The sequence below is a fragment of the Silurus meridionalis genome, chromosome 3 (genome assembly GCF_014805685.1).
Source record: "Silurus meridionalis isolate SWU-2019-XX chromosome 3, ASM1480568v1, whole genome shotgun sequence".
Lineage (NCBI taxonomy): Eukaryota > Metazoa > Chordata > Actinopteri > Siluriformes > Siluridae > Silurus > Silurus meridionalis.
In genome coordinates, this window is record NC_060886.1 from 2,384,899 (window position 1) to 2,407,774 (window position 22,876).

Here is a 22,876-nt window from a genome sequence, read left to right on the forward strand (position 1 = left end):
TTCACGACTATCGATCGTTTTGACTTCTATTCGATATTTACCGTGGATTGAGGAAGTAAAACACGTGCACACGCGCTCACGTATTTCACACGCTGTGACTCATTTTCTGGCAAAGACAAGGCCACAATGAGTGACGGGCCATCTGTCCAATCAGAACTCTGGCGGGGAAAAGAGCGTCGGCTCACAGACCAATAGAAATGCGGGGGATTGGAAAAGAGGGCGGGGCCAGTGGCGTTTTCGTTCACTGTATACGGATAGGGGTGGGTTTTTTTCTTCCAGAAGACGCTCCCGAGGCAGTGTGTGATATCTCCTTTATTATTAGAGTGTGTGTTTGATTTCTACAGGATAAAGTCAGGTTACTCGGAGAGACAGGATTGAGATGTTACGGTTCAGGCGCGCTCCTCTGCTGCTGAAGGAGTTCTTTCACTTGAGCCTGAAGCGTCCGTTAGTTCAACTCGCGAGACGTCATCACGCGAACGCGCCGGGCGCTGATGGCCGGCTCGGACCGAACCAAGTGAGACGCGTGTTGGGCTCGGGATGCTTCTCACACCCTCCGGCGTGGCGCAGGACGCTGTGCACGAAGACGGAAGGAGTTTTAGAGCCCGGCGAGCAGCTGAAAAGATGGGGCGCTCCAAGAAGCCGCGACGGACAAGTAAGAACCCCTTTATAATGGCCAAAGTGGTGTGTTCCGTTTCTATGGCAACCACAGCGCAAGAGACCCCCACACACTACTCTCAATGAACTAGTACAGACCTGCGTGCATGTGGTCACGTGACACAGGTCTTGTACTTCAGCTATATGTATATATGAATGGTAAGGGGGTGGTCACGTGACACAGGTCCTGTACTTCAGCTATATGTATATATTAATGGTATGGGGGTGGTCACGTGACACAGATCCTATACTTCAGCTATATGTATATATGAATGGTAAGGGGGTGGTCACGTGATCCAGGTCCTGTACTTCAGCTGGTCATGTGACACAGGTCCTATACTTCAGCTATATGTATATGCAGGTTAAAGGGGGGTCCCAGGTCCTATACATGCATATATATATATATATATATATATATATATATATATATATATATATATATATATATGACCATGGGAGTGAGGGAAAGGGGGAGTTTAGAGAAAGACCAATAGGGAACAGGTACACAACATTACATTACACACTTCAACTACCCACCTGTGGTTCCTCTCACACCCAGTCTGTGAGAATTCTGCATTTATTGGCACTGGACAGCTCTGAGATGTGTGAAGAGCACATAGGAATTCTTCTGGTCAGGTGTCCACTAACTTTTGGCCAGAAACACAATTCTTTATCCTAGAGCAAGTTTTCTCTGATCATTTATATTTTTTTAATAAACAATTCAGTAAAAAAAAAATGATGTCTTTCTTAAATGAATGTGTACAAACATAAATATTAAATATTTTAGTATAAAACTAACAAATGAAGAACACCATTCAACATCTGTAAGCTTTTTTATTATTATTCTCAATGAAGATAAATGTTTAATTTTTTTGTATTTTTAATGTATTTATTTGTAAAATAATGCTGCTAAAACAAATAAAGAATAAAAAAAAAAAAATATATATATATATATATATATATATATATATATATATATATATATATATATATAAATGTAATTAATGCATTATTTCTTATTTATAAAATAAAAACAATTAAAACAGCCCCCAAAAAAAAAAAAAAATATATATATATATATATATATATATATATATATATATATATATATATAAAATATTGCCATTAGTGCATTATTTATCTTATTTATAAAATAATAATAATTAAAAAAAACAGTATATGAACTTAAACATTTACGGGCATCACTAAGATAAAATCACATTTTTTATTTTTAAATCAAAAATGACTGCATAATAAATTAATAATAACAAAACAAAACCCACAATTTAACATCAATGATTTTTCTAATCCTGAAATTCTGACAATTCTTTAGTAAAATTTTTAGTGTGTGTGTGTGTGTGTGTGTGTGTGTGTGTGTGTGTGTGTGTGAGATGATTTAGTCTACAATCAGAAAGAAAAAATGGCTGATAAAAAAAAGACCATCAGCAGCTTCACCTCAGAGATCTGTTCTGTTCTGTTTCTTTCACTCACACACTGTGGGTCATGAGAGCGCTGCTAATGTGGAGATTTCCATACCACACACACACACACACACACACACACACACACACACGTGGTACAGCGCAGTGTGATTAGATATGAGCAGTTGTGGATGTTTGGACAGCGAACCTCTCCACACCCCAGCTATCAATTCATTTATTCAGGTAAAATTCCAGAGACTGGTATTCAGTATTCACACACACACACACACACACACACACACACACACACACACACACACACAGAAAAAGCAGACTGTAGCCAGACTGAAGTATTAGTGTTTGGGTGTGTTTATTTCACAGTACTAAACGACTCAACTCATAATTATCTAAACAACTAATTAACCACACGATTAACCTACAAACAAACTAAACAAGTAAATAAACAACCAACAAACAAATCATAAGTAACCAACAAACAAACTAACCAAATAATTCTCAACTACCTCAACTACTTCATTCTCAACATGAATAACCAATTAACCAAATTATTAATTTACCAACCAGTTAACCACATGATTAACTAACCAACATACTAACTGTATGAGGAACCAACAACCCAATTAAGCACATGATCAACTAACTATCAGACTAACTGTATAAGTAACCATCCACACAATTAACCACATTCTTAGATTTCCACCCAACTAACTATCCACATGCTTAACTTATCATCCAACGAACTAACCAAACAACCAACCAACTATCCACAAGATTGATAGACCAATAAACAAACTAACCACATGATTAACTTACCAACCAAACAGCAACCAATTACATAAAAAAACAAGCAGCTGTGACGTGTGGAATGTTGAGTTTATGCAGGACATGAACACCTGGTTTATAATTAGCACATGCAGAATCCAAGTTCAAACACTCGCTTTTGAATCTTCTGTACATCCAGAACCTCTGAAAGTTGGAACGTCAGCGCTAGAAGCTCGGTGTCCATGTAGTTTCAGAGTCGAGCTGTGAAATGTTTAGCGGTTTCCTCGTCAGCGATGATAAAAACCCGGACGAGCTCCGTGTGTGTGTTAAAGCTCCTGCTGTGGTCGTGATCGTCATCAGGATGTTTTCTCTGATCATTTATATTTTTAATAAACAATTCAGTAAAAAAAATGATGTCTTTCTTAAATGAATGTGTACAAACATAAATATTAAATATTTTAGTATAAAACTAACAAATGAAGAACACCATTCAACATCTGTAAGCTTTTTATTATTATTCTCAATGAAGATAAATGTTTAATTTTTGTATTTTTAATGTATTTATTTGTAAAATAATGCTGCTAAAACAAATAAAGAATAAAAAAAAAAAAATATATATATATATATATATATATATATATATATATATATATATATATATATATAAATGTAATTAATGCATTATTTCTTATTTATAAAATAAAAACAATTAAAACAGCCCCCCAAAAAAAAAAAAAAATATATATATATATATATATATATATATATATATATATATATATATATAAAATATTGCCATTAGTGCATTATTTATCGTATTTATAAAATAATAATAATAAAAAAAAAACAGTATATGAACTTAAACATTTACGGGCATCACTAAGATAAAATCACATTTTTTTATTTTTAAATCAAAAATGACTGCATAATAAATTAATAATAACAAAAACAAAACCCACAATTTAACATCAATGATTTTTCTAATCCTGAAATTCTGACAATTCTTTAGTAAAAATTTTTAGTGTGTGTGTGTGTGTGTGTGTGTGTGTGTGTGTGTGTGTGTGTGAGATGATTTAGTCTACAATCAGAAAGAAAAAATGGCTGATAAAAAAAAGACCATCAGCAGCTTCACCTCAGAGATCTGTTCTGTTCTGTTTCTTTCACTCACACACTGTGGGTCATGAGAGCGCTGCTAATGTGGAGATTTCCATACCACACACACACACACACACACACACACACACACACACGTGGTACAGCGCAGTGTGATTAGATATGAGCAGTTGTGGATGTTTGGACAGCGAACCTCTCCACACCCCAGCTATCAATTCATTTATTCAGGTAAAATTCCAGAGACTGGTATTCAGTATTCACACACACACACACACACACACACACACACACACACACACACACACACAGAAAAAGCAGACTGTAGCCAGACTGAAGTATTAGTGTTTGGGTGTGTTTATTTCACAGTACTAAACGACTCAACTCATAATTATCTAAACAACTAATTAACCACACGATTAACCTACAAACAAACTAAACAAGTAAATAAACAACCAACAAACGAATCATAAGTAACCAACAAACAAACTAACCAAATAATTCTCAACTACCTAACTACATGAATAACCAATTAACCAAATTATTAATTTACCAACCAGTTAACCACATGATTAACTAACCAACATACTAACTGTATGAGAAACCAACAACCCAATTAAGCACATGATCAACTAACTATCAGACTAACTGTATAAGTAACCATCCACACAATTAACCACATTCTTAGATTTCCACCCAACTAACTATCCACATGCTTAACTTATCATCCAACGAACTAACCAAACAACCAACCAACTATCCACAAGATTGATAGACCAATAAACAAACTAACCACATGATTAACTTACCAACCAAACAGCAACCAATTACATAAAAAAACAAGCAGCTGTGACGTGTGGAATGTTGAGTTTATGCAGGACATGAACACCTGGTTTATAATTAGCACATGCAGAATCCAAGTTCAAACACTCGCTTTTGAATCTTCTGTACATCCAGAACCTCTGAAAGTTGGAACGTCAGCGCTAGAAGCTCGGTGTCCATGTAGTTTCAGAGTCGAGCTGTGAAATGTTTAGCGGTTTCCTCGTCAGCGATGATAAAAACCCGGACGAGCTCTGTGTGTGTGTTAAAGCTCCTGCTGTGGTCGTGATCGTCATCAGGATGTTTGAAAACTCTGAGTAAGAGAATCCTGCATCCCTACAGCACAGCACTCAGCCTGGTTAGAGCAGAGAGTCAAGTGGACACGTGTCACAACAGTTCACTCGGATTTCTAAAGCTTTTTCTCTCTCCTGTCTGTAATCAGTGTGTGTGTGTGTGTGTGTGTGTGTGTGTTTCTGGCTTGGTTGTAAAGAGTAAAGTTAGCATTGTTAGTGTGATTTATTACACATATCAGCATTGTGTATAAACATTGCCGGTGTTATCAGCTTCTGAGTGTTTGTTCACTTCAGTGGTACATGGCACAGCGTAATCACTCAGCACGGACTGATACACACGTTTATATGTTCCTGTACAGGTATACTGAAATATCAGTGCTCTCAGACCGGTGCTTCTCCAATCACTGATCAATAAGAACATCAGAACTAACTGTTGTATAAAGTCCATAAGTAATTCGTGAATATCCTGTTTACATGGATAAATGAGTTCATTACAATGTCTGATTAACTAACCACAACACAAACTAACCAAATTATAAACTAACCACAGCACTAACTAACCAAATTATAAACTAACCACAGCACTAATTAACCACACCACTAACTAACCAAATTATAAACTAACCACACCACTAACTAACCACACCACTAACTAACAAAATTATAAACTAACCACAGCACTAACTAACCACACCACTAACTAACCAAATTATAAACTAACCACACCACTAACTAACCAAATTATAAACTAACCACAGCACTAACTAACCACACCACTAACTAACAAAATTATAAACTAACCACAGCACTAACTAACCACACCACTAACTAACCAAATTATAAACTAACCACACCACTAACTAACCACACCACTAACTAACCAAATTATAAACTAACCACACCACTAACTAACAAAATTATAAACTAACCACAGCACAAACTAACCAAATTATAAACTAACCACACCACTAACTAACCACACCACTAACTAACAAAATTATAAACTAACCACAGCACAAACTAACCAAATTATAAACTAACCATCCCACTAACTAACCACAGCACAAACTAACCAAATTATAAACTAACCATCCCACTAACCAACCACACCACTAACTAACCAAATTATAAACTAACCACACCACTAACTAACCACACCACTAACTAACCAAATTATAAACTAACCACACTAACTAACCACACCACTAACTAACCAAATTATAAACTAACCACAGCACTAACTAACCACAGCACTAACTAACCACACCACTAACTAACCAAATTATAAACTAACCACAGCACTAACTAACCACACCACTAACTAACCAAATTATAAACTAACCACGCCACTAACTAACCAAATTATAAACTATCCACAGCACCAATTAACCACACCACTAACTAACCAAATTATAAACTAACCACAGCACAAACTAACCAAATTATAAACTAACCACACCACTAACTAACCACACCACTAACTAACCAAATTATAAACTAACCAGAGCACCAATTAACCACACCACTAACTAACCAAATTATAAACTAACCACAGCACTAACTAACCACACCACTAACTAACCAAATTATAAACTAACCACAGCACTAACTAACCACACCACTAACTAACCAAATTATAAACTAACCACACCACTAACTAACAAAATTATAAACTAACCACAGCACAAACTAACCAAATTATAAACTAACCACAGCACTAATTAACCACACCACTAACTAACCAAATTATAAACTAACCACAGCACTAACTAACCACTGGGGCTGCAGGATTAATCGAAAAATGAATCACGATCTCAAATCATACATACATTCGATCTTCTTTTTAAATGACGCCGATTCACGTGCATATATAGTATTTCCCTGTATTCAGATGCTGCATTCACGTGTTCACGTATTTACTTACAACAATCTAAGATGCTATATCAGTCAAACTTACTCACACTGTGTAAAACCAAACCCTATTTATTCACCAATCAGACCCGATCGTTTCTCTCCTCCCTCGTCCTTATTTGCGGCGTTCTGCTGTCACTCACGTGACGTGTATCAAAGCGGCAGACCCGAATACATTGGTGTATTTAGAGCGGTAACATAACTTGGTGGATTTAGAGCGGTAACATTGGTTTCATTCAAAAGAGAGGAAAAAATGAGCGCCAGTTCGGAAATTCCTGGTGGCGACGATGCAGCAACGTTGGTAACGAAAAAAGGAGCACATTGCACTGTGTGGAATTTTTCGGTTTAAACCTGACGATGATGCGCAACGAGTCGTAATCTGTAAGCAGTGCTTTGGCATTGTGGCAGCCCCGCAAGGTAACACCACCAATCTCTACAACCACCTCAGACGTCACCACAAAATACAGTACGAGTTAGCCATGAAAGACAAGGGAGCCACACCAAAAAATACCAGCCGCCAGACCACACAAACTTCAATAACTCAGACATTACACGGTGCATCCCCATACCCCTCAAGTTCCCAGCGGCACAAAGACATAACAAACGCCATCGCTTATCACCTAGCTAAAGACATGGCTCCTATAAACACTGTTGAAAACGAGGGATTTAAGGCAATGATAAAGACTTTAGACAAGCGCTACTGTCTGCCCTCTCGCAACTATTTTTCATCCGTTGCGTTGCCAGGTCTATATACTCAGTATCGCATGACAGTCGAGAAAGAACTGCAAAATGCAAATTACTACTACTTTTATTATACTTGAAAATCCTGTGTAGCACTGTTTTTACTTGAGTGCAATAAATGTTTTGGTTGAAAACATGAGAATCGTGTGAGAGAATCGTGATCTCAATTCCCATGGAGAAAAATTGTGATTCACATTTTAGCAAGAATCGTGCAGCCCTACTAACCACACCACTAACTAACCAAATTATCAACTAACCACACCACTAACTAACAAAATTAGAAACTAACCACACCATGAACCATCCAAATGATTAAGTAACCACACCACTAACTAACCACACCACTAATTATCTAAATGATTAACTAACCACACCACTAACTAACCACACCACTATCTAAATGATTAACTAACCACACCACTAACTAACCACACCACTATCTAAATGATTAACTAACTACACCATTACCCAACCACACCATTAACTATCCAAATGACTAACTAACCACACTACTAACTAACCACATGATTAAATTATTAAATAACTCACCAAGTAACCACATGATTAACTAAACAGATAACTAACCACAGGAGTGAATGCTTAACTAAGCTAAACACAAGCTAGAAACCGCATGAAACTGAAACTAAAAGTTGCATTTAATGTCCGATAGAAATCTTACCAGAAAGTTCTGCTGCTTCTGGAAAGGGTAAGGGAGCACCGCCGAGAGAGCAGCTCACTTCCTGTCATGAACAGGAAACCTTCTCTAAGTAATAGCTGGGATAAGAGCCAGGGTCCGTAACCTGACCACATAATCACACGCGAGTGTAACACTTAACTTCATAAACAAACAGCCACTGAGCTGTTTATTAGAGCTTTATCTGACAAGAACCAAACACACACACACACACACACACACACACAGCAAGGGAGTAGGAGCCACGTAGTCTCAGAAAACTAATACACTGCAATCTGAGAGTGGGATAAGGTATGGAGTAGAAGAGCTGTTTGTATGTGTGTAGTGTGTGTGTATGATTGAAATTGTGTATACATACACAACAAAGATTTGGGAAAAATGTAAATAAAAAAATAATTTGCAAAACTCAAACACATTTTTGTTTCCTCTCTACATGTAACCACAGTCTGTATATGTCGGTGAACTGAAGAGTCCAGTAAATGCAGTTTTTTGAGGGGATTGTTGTCTCAACTTGTGTCTTTTATAGGATTCCAGCTGTTTAACAGTCCTGGGTCTTCTTTGTCTTATTTTTCATTTCTTGATGTACCAATGTTTTTAAATGGTGAAAGGTCTAGACTGCAGACAGACCAGTTCAGCACCCGGACTCCTACTAAAAATCATGAGGTTGTAATGAATGCAGCATGCAGTTAGCAGCGTTTGGCTCAAATATCCAAGGCCTTTCTAGAAGAAGACATTTTCTGGATGGAAGCCAGGTGGTCGCTCTCCTCTTTAGTATGGAGGATGCTGCTTCTATGGTTTCCAAAAAGAATTAAAAATTTTGGTTTTATTTGTTTTCCACTTTGCCTTAGTACATATTAAATTAGTACTTTTTAACAATTACCTTTTCTGATGTGTCTGTGTGTGTGTGTGTGTGTGTGTGTGTGTGTGTGTGTCCTATTTATGTCTATATTTGCGTAACAAAACATTTTAACAGCCTTTTGACAGAATCTGAATTATGACTCCAAAACAGGATTTGAATTTCACACACACACACACACACACACACACACACACACACACACGCACTACCAGCAGTGTTACTATGATAGAGACCTTAAGGAAGGAGTCTCTAGTGTCAATCAGAGCAAATTCAAAGAGAACTCTGTCTCACACTGTCATAAACTGTAGTTTTTCACCAGGTTTGCACACACTGCAGGAGGGATTTTGGCCCACTCCTCCACACAGATCTTCTGTAGATCAGTCAGGTTTCTGGTCTGTCGCTGAGAAACACGGAGTTTGAACTCCCTCCAAAGATTCTCTATTGGGTTTAGGTCTGGAGACTGGCTAGGCCATGCCAGAACCGTGATATGCTTCTTACAGAGCCACTCCTTGGTTATCCTGGCTGTGTGCTTCGGGTCATTGTCATGTTGGAAGACCCGGCCTCGACCCATCTTCAATGCTCTAACTGAGGGAAGGAGGTTGTTCCCCAAAATCTCGCAATACATGGCCCCGGTCATCCTCTCCTTAATACAGTGCAGTCGCCTGTCCCATGTGCAGAAAAACACCCTAAAGATGATGCTACCACCCCCATGCTTCACAGTAGGGATGGTGTTCTTGGGATGGTACTCATCATTCTTCTTCCTCCAAACACGTTTAGTGGAATTATGACCCAAAAGTTCTATTTTGGTCTCATCTGACCACATGACTTTCTCCCATGACTCCTCTGGATCATCCAAATGGTCATTGGCAAACTTAAGATGTGCCTGGACATTTGCTGGTTTAAGCAGGGGAACCTTCCTGTGCATCTAACAGGTGCATCTAATTTAGGATAATAAATGTAGTGGAGGTGGACATTTTAAAGGCAGACTAACAGGTCTTTGAGGGTCAGAATTCTAGATGATAGACAGGTGTTCAGAAACTTATTTGCAGCTGTATCATACAAAAAAATAGTTAAAAAATCATATATTGTGATTTCTGGATTATGTCTCTCACAGTGGACATGCACCTACGATGACAATTTCAGAACTCTCCATGATTTCTAAGTGGGAGAACTTGCAAAATAGCAGAGTGTTCAAATACTTATTTTCCTCACTGTATATATATATATATATATATATATATATATATATATATATATATATATATATATATATAGCTGACAGACACAAAAACACTCATCGTCACTTGGCAACCACACACAAGTTTTTTCAGCACACACACATGCAAACACACACACACACACCTCCGAGCTGTCTTTCTGTCTGTCTGTCTGTCTGTATAGCTGTCTATTTATTATAGGGTTTTTGAAATGTGACCACAGACCTTTGCTCAGCATCTGAGAGCATTTACATGCATTTGGCAACCATAATTAATACAGTGTTTACTAGAGACAAGTGTGTGTGTGTGTGTGTGTGTGTGTGTGTGTTTGAAAATAGGTTACTGTGTGGGTTTTATAAACAGTGTACTCTCTCTTCAACCCAGGCAGAGGCACAGTGTCATCTTTGTGTGTGTGTGTGTGTGTGTGTGTGTGTGTGTGTGTGTGTGTAGGTGTGTGTGTGTGTGTGTGTGTGTGTGTGTGTGTGTGTAGGGGGAGATAATAAGATAATAAGAGTCAGACAGACAGACACAAGACGTCAGTAAGGAAAAAATAACTATGGAGGCTGGTAAAACAGGTGTGTGTGTGTGTGTGTGTGTGTGTGTGTGTGTGTGTGTGTGTGGACAGTTAAACCTGATCCAAATCTTTAAAATGTAATTTATGTAACATGGGGTATAAGAGGAACGGAGCCTCCACCTCCTACACCATCACCATCCACCTCATCACTCACCTCCACCTTCTACACCATCACCATCCACCTCATCACTTACTTCCACCTCCTACACCATCACCATCCACCTCATCACTTACTTCCACCTCCTACACCATCACCATCCACCTCATCACTCACCTTCACCTTCTACACCATCACCATCCACCTCATCACTCACCTCCACCTCCTACACCATCACCATCCACCTCATCACTCACCTCCACCTCCTACACCATCACCATCCACCTCATCACTCACCTCCACCTCCTACACCATCACCATCCACCTCATCACTCACCTCCACCTCCTACACCATCACCATCCACCTCATCACTGACCTTTACCTCCTACACCATTACTAGATATGAGTTCTTTCCAATTATTTGGAATTAAATTCCTTCATTTATTCCTTCATTCAGTTGTGTGTAATGTGTATGTATAATCTGTGTAACGTGTGTGTGTCACGTGTCTCATCCATGTTTTTGTTCTCTTTTTGTTTGTGTGTGTCTTCATCACCATGTGCCGTGTCCTGTGTGTGTTCTTTGTAAGTATCAGTTCAATTTATTGCATTTAATTTAGCCACAGATGCTCTTCATCCCCCTTCTACTTTGGTGTAGTGTGAATGTGTGTGTGTGTGTGCCCATGTGAGCATCCATGCGGTGTGTTCGTGTGTGTGTGCATGTGTGTGTGCGTCTGTGTGTGCCTGTGTGAGCATCCACGCGGTGTGTTTGTGTGTGTGTGCATGTGTGTGTGTGCGTCTGTGTGGGCCTGTGTGAGCATCCACGCGGTGTCTTTGTGTGTGTGTGCATGTGTGTGTGCCTGTGTGAGCATCCACACGGTGTGTTTGTGTGTGTGTGTGCATGTGTGTGTGTGCGTCTGTGTGCGCCTGTGTGAGCATCCATGCGGTGTGTTTGTGCGTGTGTGTGTGTGTGTCTGTGTGCGTGTGCGCCTGTGTGAGCATCCATGCGGTGTGTGTGTGTGTCTGTGTGCGTGTGCGCCTGTGTGAGCATTCATGCGGTGTTTGAAAAGCTCCGTGAGAAAGACAGCCAAAACACAGAGCTGCTCATTCAGATCAATTTGTTTTTCTATGTAACACCGTGTCTCATAGAGGTGTGTGTGTGTGTGTGTGTGTGTGTGTGTGTGTGTTAGGAGAAGGAAGGCAGGAATTATGCCGAGTCTGGAAGATCTTCTCTTCTACACCATTGCAGAGGGACAGGAGAGGATTCCAGCCCATAAGTTTATAACGGTCAGTAATAGACTCTCACACACACGTTTCCAAGTTTGTTTGCTCATAGGTTATCTACTGTGTACAGGTTATCAGACTTGTATACACTGGATCTCACACACACACACACACACCCACGTAACACACTTACTGTACAGCATGACGTGTGTGTGTTAACACACACTCCCAAAAACAGAAATATGTTCAGTAAATTCAGCAATTTCAAACTCCTATTTCAATCTCTCAGTATCAGTGTCTCAGTATCAATGTCTCAGCATTTCAGTATCACCGTCTCAGTATCAGTGTCTCAGCATTTCAGTATCACCGTCTCAGTATCACCGTCTCAGTATCAATGTCTCAGCATTTCAATATCACTGTCTCAGTATCATCATCTCAGTATCACTGTCTCAGTATCAGTGTTTCAATGTCTCAGCATTTTAGTATCACTGTCTCAGTATCACCGTCTCAGTATCACTGTCTCAGTATCAGTGTTTCAATGTCTCAGCATTTCAGTATCACTGTCTCAGTATCATCATCTCAGTATCACTGTCTCAGTATCAGTGTTTCAATGTCTCAGCATTTCAGTATCACTGTCTCAGTATCACCGTCTCAGTATCACTGTCTCAGTATCAGTGTTTCAATGTCTCAGCATTTCAGTATCACTGTCTCAGTATCACCGTCTCAGTATCACCGTCTCGGTATCACCGTCTCAGTATCACCGTCTCAGTATCAACGTCTCAGTATCACCGTCTCAGTATCAGCGTCTCAGTATCAATGTCTCAGAATTTCAGTATCAGTGTCTCAGTATCACCGTCTCAGTATCAGGATCTCAGTGTCTCAGTATCAGTGTCTCAACATTTCAGTATTAGTGTCTCAGTATCAGTGTTTTAGGATCTCAGTGTCTCAGTATCAGTGTCTCACTATCTCAGTATCTAAGTGTCTCAGTGTCTCAGTATCAGTGTCTCATTATCTCAATGTCTCAGTATTTCAGTGTCTCAGTATCAGTGTGTCAGAATTTTAGTATCAGTGTCTCAGTATCTCAGTGTCTCACTATCTCGGTGTCTCAGTATCTCAGTGTCTCAGTATCAGTGTCTCACTATCTCACTGTCTCAGTATCAGTGTCTCACTATCTCAGTGTCTCAGTATCAGTGTCTCACTATCTCATTGTCTCAGTATCAGTGTCTCAGCATTTCAGTTTTCAGTGTCTCAGTATCACCATCTCAGTATCAGGATCTCAGTGTCTCAGTATCTCAGGATCTCAGGATCTCAGTGTCTCAGTATCTCAGTGTCTTAGTATCTCAGTGTCTCAAGGTGTGTGTGTGTGTGTGTGTGTGTGTGTGTGTGTGTGTGTGTGTGTGTGTGTTTCCAGGCACTGAAGGCCACAGGTTTGAGGACAGGAGATCCCCGTCTGAAGGAGTGCATGGAGATGCTGAAGGTGACCCTGAAATCCACATCAGATGGAGTGATGCTGGACCGACACAACTTTAAGAAGTGAGTATACACACACACACACACACACACACACACACACACACACATCTTGAGGAGTTTCACACTCTGAGACTTGAATCACAAATTCCTCACACTGACACAACCTTCTCATCATGGTGACAAACTGCTCATGCTGTTGGTCACAAATCAGTTTGAAATTCATATAGAGTACACAGTGTGTGTGTGAGCGTGTGTGTGTGTGTGTGTGAGCACGTGTGTGTGTGTGTGTGTATGTCTGCGTGTGTGTGTTCACTGCTTTATCAGGACCTTACTGTAAGTGACTGATTTCACTTACAGTCATGGCCAGAAATATTGGCCCCTTCTCTTTCACTATCTGCTGCAGGTCATGGAGATGTGAAGGACACCTTTTCCCAGCTGGAGTTTTAAGATTTCTCCACAGATGTTCTCTGGGATTCAGTTCTGGACTCATTGCTGCATTTCAGAAATCTTCAGCGCTTTGTTTTTAACCATTTCTGAGTGCTGTTTGAAGTGTGTTTGAGGTCATTGTCCTGCTTGAAGACACATGACCTCTGGTGAAGACGCAGCTTTTTGACACTGGCTGCTACGTTGCCCCCAAAATTCTTTGGTGATCAACAGATTTCATGATAGCGTTCACACAGTCAAGGCCGCCAGTGCCAGGAGCAGCAGAGCAGAAACAAAAACCCCAAAACATCTTAGAAGCTCCACCATGTTTGGGGCTGTTCTTTTCTTTTCTGTAAACACTGCCATGACGTCCTTTAACAAAAAGCTCTACGTTTGTCTGATCGGTCCACAGTATCTTCTCCCAGAAGGGTTGTGGGTTTATCACACAAGTTTTGGTAAACTCTTGGGTTTTATGCAACGTTAGACTAGTTCCTCACGCAGAAATAGTTCCTCACAGTGATCATAATATTGCTTCTATTGGTATATTATAGTTCTTTTAGTGATTGAGTAGGAAATGGGATCCATATACTATTGTATTTCATCATTCTCCTCCTCCTTCCCCTCCTCCTCCCTCTGCATGTGTTCCTCCTCCTCCTCAGGTGTGTTCAGAGTAACATTGTGCTCCTGACCCAGGCTTTCCGGAAGAAGTTTGTAATCCCTGATTTCATGGCTTTCACCACAAACATAGACGAGCTTTATGAGACGGGCAGAAAGTTGTCTGGAGGTCAGGTATGAGACGTTCCACACCCGTTCCACCTCGCTTCCTCGTACCATTCAGTCTGGAGTCTCATGCTGTGTTTGTGTCTCAGGTGGCGGACTACATTCCTCAGCTGGCCAAGTTCAGCCCTGACCTGTGGGGTGTGGCTCTGTGCACGGTGGACGGACAGAGGTGAGGACAGGACTCACGTACACCAGGCACACCAACACCTGAACACGTTTCTGTATCATAATCACGTTAGAAACAGTGTGTGAAAAGCTCTGTAGATGTTTCAGTTGAACCTTGAACACTCAGGTGAGCAGCTGCAGATTATATTTTAGTTTTTGTTTCTGTTTATTTTCCAGATTACAGCATTTCACAACTTCTAAGCAATAAACACATTTCACACGTTTACACGTGCACCTCACCTCCTTCCTTAACTCTTCGTTTAGTGTACTATAGCTTCATGAAGATCCCAAGTGGCCTGCTATAGAGCTATCGAACACCTCTGGGGTGTGTGTGAACGCTGACTGCACCCCAGGCCTTCTCACTTCACCTAGATCATTACCTGACTTTACTAACACACATGTGGATAAACAAGTGTCCATAAAATCTAGTAGAACATCTTCCCAGAAGAGTGGAGGGTGTTGTAACAGGGAAATGGAGACTAAATGTGGGCAGAGGGTTTGGTGTCCACATACTTTTGGCCTACACAGAGTGGGTTAATGGTTAAAGGGTTCTGCAGGGTGTGTTTATAAAGGTGTATGATCTGAACCTCTCTCCCCTCTGTGTGTGTGTGTGTGTGTGTGTGTGTTTAGACACACTGTGGGCGACACCAAGGTGCCGTTCTGTCTGCAGTCGTGCGTGAAGCCTCTGAAGTACGCCATCGCGGTGCACGACCACGGCACCGAGTACGTGCACCAGTTCATCGGCAAAGAGCCAAGCGGCTTACGCTTCAACAAACTCTTTCTGAACGATGACGGTGAGTTCCTCCTCCTCCTCCTCTTGCTCCTCCTCCTGTTTTTCCTCCTCGTATTTCTACTCGTTTTTGAATTCTGTGGTTTTACATGATATGATACACATCATCTGGTCCTTCCCAGGTGTTAGAACGAGGTTAATGGAAATGTAGAAGCCATGTGTGATAAACTAAGAACCAAAGGTGTATTTACAGAACTGCATCACAAGTTCAAGTCACAACTTCCAGTATGACTGGAGGAAAAGTACCATGTCAGTGAAAAGAATTCCCAAGTGGCAAGAAGAAATGCTCTTCCCCCGATGATGGAACAGGAGCTGTAAGACCTGCTCTATAATTAGCCTTTACGAGCTTTTGATTTGTGTCGTTTATGAAGGTGATATCGGCTCTTCCGCGGGATAAACAAGACCAAGTCCACACTAAAACCTTTTCTTTTGAACACGCATATTTCGTCTTCCGTCCACAAGGAGACGCCGTTTTCATTCAGCGAATAAAACCAGTTTTCACTGTGAAAACGGAGGCTTTCCAGAAAGTAAATGTAGCTACTCGATTCCTACTGTACAAATATGTCCACTTCCTGTTGTAGTCGTTTACGCCAGTTTGGGGTATTTATAATGCACTCTTTACCAGTGATTCTCTTGATATAAATACACTTTTTTTGGAAAAAAAAAACCTATATACCGTATTTTCCGGACTATAAGCTGCTACTTTTTCCCCACGCTTTGAACTCCGCGGCTTAAACAATGAAGCGGCTAATTTATGGATTTTTCCTGGGTTTTTCCCGGTTTCACAAACTTCAAGCCAAAAAACTGAACCCCATAACATTAGACCAATGAAATTGCAGAACGGGTTCAGGTGAACCAATGAAACTCTTTATATTAAATCAGATGCGCTCCCACTGAATCGGGCCGCACCACATCATAAATATGGATGATGTTCCTCTGACGTTTGACCTGCCGCTCACTCGGACTGTCTACAGGAAATGTGAATCATTCAACACGCTGAAAACAACCGGGCATGAAAACACACTTCACCTGTGTTCTGAGCTGCACGGCATCGGGAGAAAAGATTCACCGATGGTGATTTTTAAACGCACGACGATGCCAAAAGAAAAACTAGAGAGAGAGAGAAATAGTTGTGAAAGGAAGGAGGAAGACAGTGAACAATGACTTTCTTGGTAGGCTACTGTTTAGATACAAGCCGTGTAACAGACACTGTCTTTCATTAAAGCCTGTGTAAAGTTCATTAGTATCAGTGTAGACACGGCTTATAGACAGGTGCGGCTTATTTATGTTCAAAATAAACATCCTTGTCAAATTCAGTGGGTGCGGCTTATATATGGGTGTGTTTAATAGTCCGGAAATTACGGTAATTAAAATAAATTGGAAAATTAAATGAAATAGTGTTCATTTGTTAGACTATGTTTGGGTAATAAACGTGTGTGTGTGTGTGTGTGTGTGTGTGTGTGTGTGTGTGTGTGTTCTGGTATAGCCATAAACGGCAGGCGGAAACACGCGTACAGGGACATGAGCGTTTTCAGACGTGTGGATGAGCGACTTTTGGAACACGATTGAAAAAAGAAAGCATGGACGCGGATCGTTTTTTGATAAAACGTCGTATGCAAATTTATCCAGATTAGCGTAGGCATATCTGGAATGTGTTGTTTTTTTTTGGTTGTTTTTTAAAATAAGTGATCCATCTTGTTTTCATTCCTAAAAGATCTTCTGATTCAAGAAATGAAAGTGTAACGCGGTGCCGATGATAAGGCGATAAGAGGCGGGGAACAGCAGGGCGTGGACGAAAGATCTTCCTGTCCGTCCTCGGTCGGAATGTACAGTGGGTCAGGGGCAGGTCAGCGCTTTGATTTAAGAGTGACAGGAAGTGATGCAACCCCTGAAGAATTCCAAAAAAGCCTGAGTTATTTCCTTTCTTGAACTCCGGCCCGGAACCAAGTATACGTGATGTGGAGAAACTTTCCGGGGCTTGTGGAGGTTTTTTATTTGTCATAAACGTAGTTATGTACAGAATACAGGTTGCAGTAAAATGGAAACCCGATCGACCGCTTGGAAAATTGTGCATTCGATAAAAGGGACTATAAATATTAAATATGAGAAATTATGAGGAAAAAAAAAAAAGAGAAATTATATTCGATAATAAAGTGGTAGTTAAAATAATGCAAAAAATATTTAACTGTGCGAAAGGGAAGTTCAGATTTTTTTTTATTTTATTATTTAAAATCCTTTTCTTTTTTTGGGGGGGGGGGGTATTTATTATTAGTTTGATTAGTTATTTTCTTTAGAGAAATATTTGTATTATTTTATTAAGTTATGTATTTATTTATTTCAATATGGAATGTTTCATTTTACCCACGAAGTGGCAGCTTGGTGTGGCCGGGATTTGAACCTGATTCGGATCGAAAGTGTTGAAGGCTGGGGCTTGAACCCCGGACATCATGATCAGTAACCCAAAGCCACCAAACTATTGCTCTTATAGTTACATGTGATGTTATAAAGTGTCCCCAGCTTCCATTTCTCTAAACATTTCCCGCTTAAGTTTCCCTCTGCCCTGAAAAACCCCACAGCACTGAGACTGGAGACTCCATCCATCAAATGCTGCACAAACATCTAACAGACACTTTCTTAAAAGCTTTAAAAAAAATATATGAATTGCTATGGAAACACCTCATTAAAGAATCACACTGTCTGACCAATCAGAATCCTGAACTGGCAGCGCTGTTGTGTAACCGTTGCGTTGTTTCTCTTCTCAGATAAACCTCATAACCCCATGGTGAACGCCGGAGCCATCGTGTGTACCTCTATGATAAAGGTAAGCATATACCTGGTCTCTGCCTCCAAACCGTTCGAGTGTGTGTGTGTGTGTGTGTGTGTGTGTGTGTGTGTGTGTGTGTGTGTGGTCGGATCGTTCCTAACTGTACTCACAGAACATAGCGGACTTCTATCCGAGTTTAGCTTCTTACATCGTTCTTCTGATTATAATGTATAAAGAATAAATACATGTAGGATTTACGAGAGGATTCACGATGCACGTGAATGAGATACATGAGCCCTCGGAGTGCTTTTCATTGCCCGGCTGTCCAACCCAGACAACATCGTTCATCCTCCATGAAACAATAACAAGAAGAAGAAGAATTTTATTTTGTCTTTCCTCAGTTCTCTGGCTTCACTGATTATTATACACACACACACACACACACACACACACACACACACACACACACACACAAAACAGCCTCACTGCTAACTATTATGAAAGAAACATAGTGTCCTTAATGTCCATATGCTTACCACTGTAAGTGTGTGTGTGTGTGTGTGTGTGTGTGTGTGTGTGTGTGTGTGTGTGTGTGTGTGTGTGATTGAGCATTTGTTGATTAACTATACAAAACACACACACAAACACACAGACTCCATCAACACTGATTTATTATGTTTTAAAATCCAGAGATCCAAATGTGAAATTATATGCAAATATATTCGTGTGTATTTTGCACACATACAAATACAAACACATACAAAATGATAAATGTTTAAATTTTTAAGAATTTAATGACTCTTCCTAATATATATTTAATTTTAACAAATTATATGCAATATTTATATAAAATTATAATTTAATAATTTACATATTTTATATAAATTTTAACATTGAGTTATGAAACTTTCATTATAGGTGAATAGTAATAATAATAATAATAATAATAATAATAGAATTAAATATTTTTTATTTTTTATATAGTGTAACAAAATTATTTAGAAAAAGAATAACTGGGTTTGTTTTATTATTAATAATAATAATAATAATAATAATAATAATCTTGTACGTTGTGAATGAATCTCACTTGATATTAAGGTCAAGCTCCAGATTTCTAGAGAAGCTCTGACACTGGAGACATCCATCCATGAAGACATCCATAATATGAAAACGCATCTTTTTACACATTTTTAGTGAAATATAATTATTAATGTCCAAACCGGAATTTTCCAGCCGTATCAGGTTCTTCCTATAAACTGTTAGTTGTAAACTTGAAAGCACACAATTGTATAAGACGTCACGCCCCAAAATCTAGTGGAGTGAATAAATCTCAAATGGGAAGTTCAACAAGGACTTTTTTGTTCCATATTGTGTATCTGTTTGTTTGAAGATCCAAAAGAACCAGTTTAATAATTCAGAATTTGATCCTGAATTTGGTGGTCTATTCTATATGGACGCAGGTTTGGAGACTCCTGACCATGCGCTTCTTGAACATCTCATTCCACACTCAGTCCCCACTGGCACTGATAATGACCTTCACTCCTCTGGGAAGATGTTCCACAAGATTTTGTGGAGATTTTTGTGACATTCATTCAGTCCCAAACATGTGTGTTAGTAAAGTCATGTAGGTGAGGTGAGGAGGGCTGAGGTACAGTCAGCATGAACAATTCATCCCAAATGTGTTCAATAGGGTTAGAGATTTATTGCAGGAGATATTCCTTATCTTCCAACCCATGTAAAGCATCTTCATGGAGCTGGCTTAGTGTGCACATAGGTATTGTCATGCTGGAACAGGTTTGGGTCTCCTATTTCAAGTCCAAAGATGTCCTATACAACTGTGTGGAGAACAGTTCGGAGAAGAACCACAAATGGCTGGAAAAGTCAGTTGTCCTCAAGACTTGGGCCATCCAGTGTGTAATCGATATCTCCTTTGTTATTCCATCAGCACCTTCATTTTCACTCTCTGTGCACAGCCTGCTCTCATTTTTTCTTGTTGGATCATGAAACAGGAAGTGCTGCAAAACGCTCATTCAAACAAATGCATTAAAATACTCAAAGAATTACATTCCACTCGCCGGATCATGTTTATTTGATCTTTGTGCTTAATTATGTCACATTGATTACTCATGAATGATTGAATAAATGTATGAAGTGTGTGTGTGTGTGTGTGTGTGTGTGTGTGTGTGTTTGCTGTGTGCTGAAGTGTCATGGGATCATTAGGTACCACGTTAGCTCCTGAGAATTTGCCCCCTTCGTGCCGCGAGTGCTCCGTGCGGGCTGCCGTGTGCAATGTGGTGATGAAGGCTTTCTCTGTATGCTTTTTTCCTTTATGTTGTTGCATATTTTACAGACGTAGGAACTGTGGGAATTTTTGACCGCTGCAGCAGGTCAATGACGTTGGTAATCTTTTCCTTTCCATTATTTCCTCCTTCCTCCCCCCCCTCATTGAAACAAACCGGGATACACTGAGCTCTCGATATCACAGTGTGCCCCTTTATGCTCTAAACTTAACAACTTCTCTGATTCTTTTCCCTTTTTTGTCATGAAGCTTAGAATCTTGACCGAAAAACAAACCTTTTTGCTTTACATGAAGCAAACATACAGTATAATCTAGAGCATGATGAGAAATCTCGGGCTCTGGGAATAAATCCTAGACATCTGCACCAATGTCTAACTTTCGACTCCTGCAGGGCCACAACACCTTACTGTTCAATGTTTCATTACTGCAGCATACATGCCAACTGGAACAACTTCATCATTGTTCAGCGTCTGTCATTGTTTAAACCCCTACTGACACAATATTATAACTGAAACGTCTTCCTCTTGTTGACACTGACATGACTGAAATCCTTCTTGTACCAAGTAAATTTCAAAACTCCTTTCCTGCAACATTTGTTATTTTCGAAATCCTGAGAGACTCATTGTCATAACTAAAACCCCTACCTGTACCATTAGTCATTCTCAAAACCCTTACCTAAAACTAAAACCCCTACCTGTATCTTCAGTCATTCTCAAAACCCTTACCTAAAACCAAAACCCCTACCTGTACCTTCAGTCATTCTCAAAACCCTCACCTAAAACCAAAACCCCTACCTGTACCTTCAGTCATTCTCAAAACCCTTACCTAAAACCAAAACCCCTACCTGTACCTTCAGTCATTCTCAAAACCCTTACCTAAAACCAAAACCCCTACCTGTACCTTCAGTCATTCTCAAAACCCTTACCTAAAACCAAAACCCCTACCTGTACCTTCAGTCATTCTCAAAACACTAACCAGCAAATGACCAAACTGACACTTGTACCTGCACCATCCCTCATTCTCAAATCCCTAATCGACCACTTTTACAACCCGAAACCACTACCTGTACAATCCGTCATTCTTAAACCCTACCTAACAACCGAAACCCGTACTTGTACCATTTTTATTTTTTTAAATCTTAATCATCAACTAAAACCAAAACCAGTACCTGTACCATCTATCATTCTCCAAACCCTTACTGGCAACCCAAACCCTTACCTGTAACATCTTTCTTAAAACCCCAATTGATAAATGATACATCCCAAAGTCCTACCTGTACCATCAGTCAATTTTAAAATTTAATCAACAACCGAAACCCGTACCTGTACTGTTTGTCTTTCTTAAAACCCTAATCGACCAAAGATACAACTGAAACCTGTACCTGTACCATCAATGTAAAAACGCCAATCAACGCATTGTCATAATCGAAATCCTTTCTTGTGAAATTGTTATTGCGCAGACCACAAATGACAGAAACGAGTACTCTTCCTGTGTCATCTGTATTTGTCAAAAACTAAATGGATAAATTATCCCAACCGAAACCCTTACTTGTACCGTCTGTCATTTTTAAAACACCAGTGATTTGTTGTTCTAACTGAAATCCTTCCTGTCATTGTCTGGACCATAAAAAAACACAAGAAAATGGTTCCCCTTCCTGCACCATCTGTAATTGTCGACTCCCAAATGGTCACTTTTCTTCGTCACATTTCTTTCTTACATACATTGTCTTAACCAAAACCCCTTCCTGTTCCATCTGTCATTGTTGAAGCCACAATGGATTCATTTCA

General features: G+C 39.7%; 1 protein-coding gene across 1 annotated transcript in view; it reads left to right on the top strand.

The window, feature by feature from the left end:
* Nucleotides 1-233: 233 nt before the first annotated feature.
* Nucleotides 234-22,876, top strand: part of glsb (glutaminase b) — a 47,028-nt gene continuing 24,385 nt past the window's right edge. The window contains 8 exon segments of the mRNA XM_046845971.1: nt 234-621; nt 623-652; nt 12,368-12,458; nt 13,807-13,928; nt 14,951-15,080; nt 15,161-15,240; nt 15,867-16,030; nt 18,789-18,847. Of these exon segments, the coding sequence (XP_046701927.1) occupies nt 380-621; nt 623-652; nt 12,368-12,458; nt 13,807-13,928; nt 14,951-15,080; nt 15,161-15,240; nt 15,867-16,030; nt 18,789-18,847 (918 nt within the window). The 5' untranslated portion in view covers nt 234-379.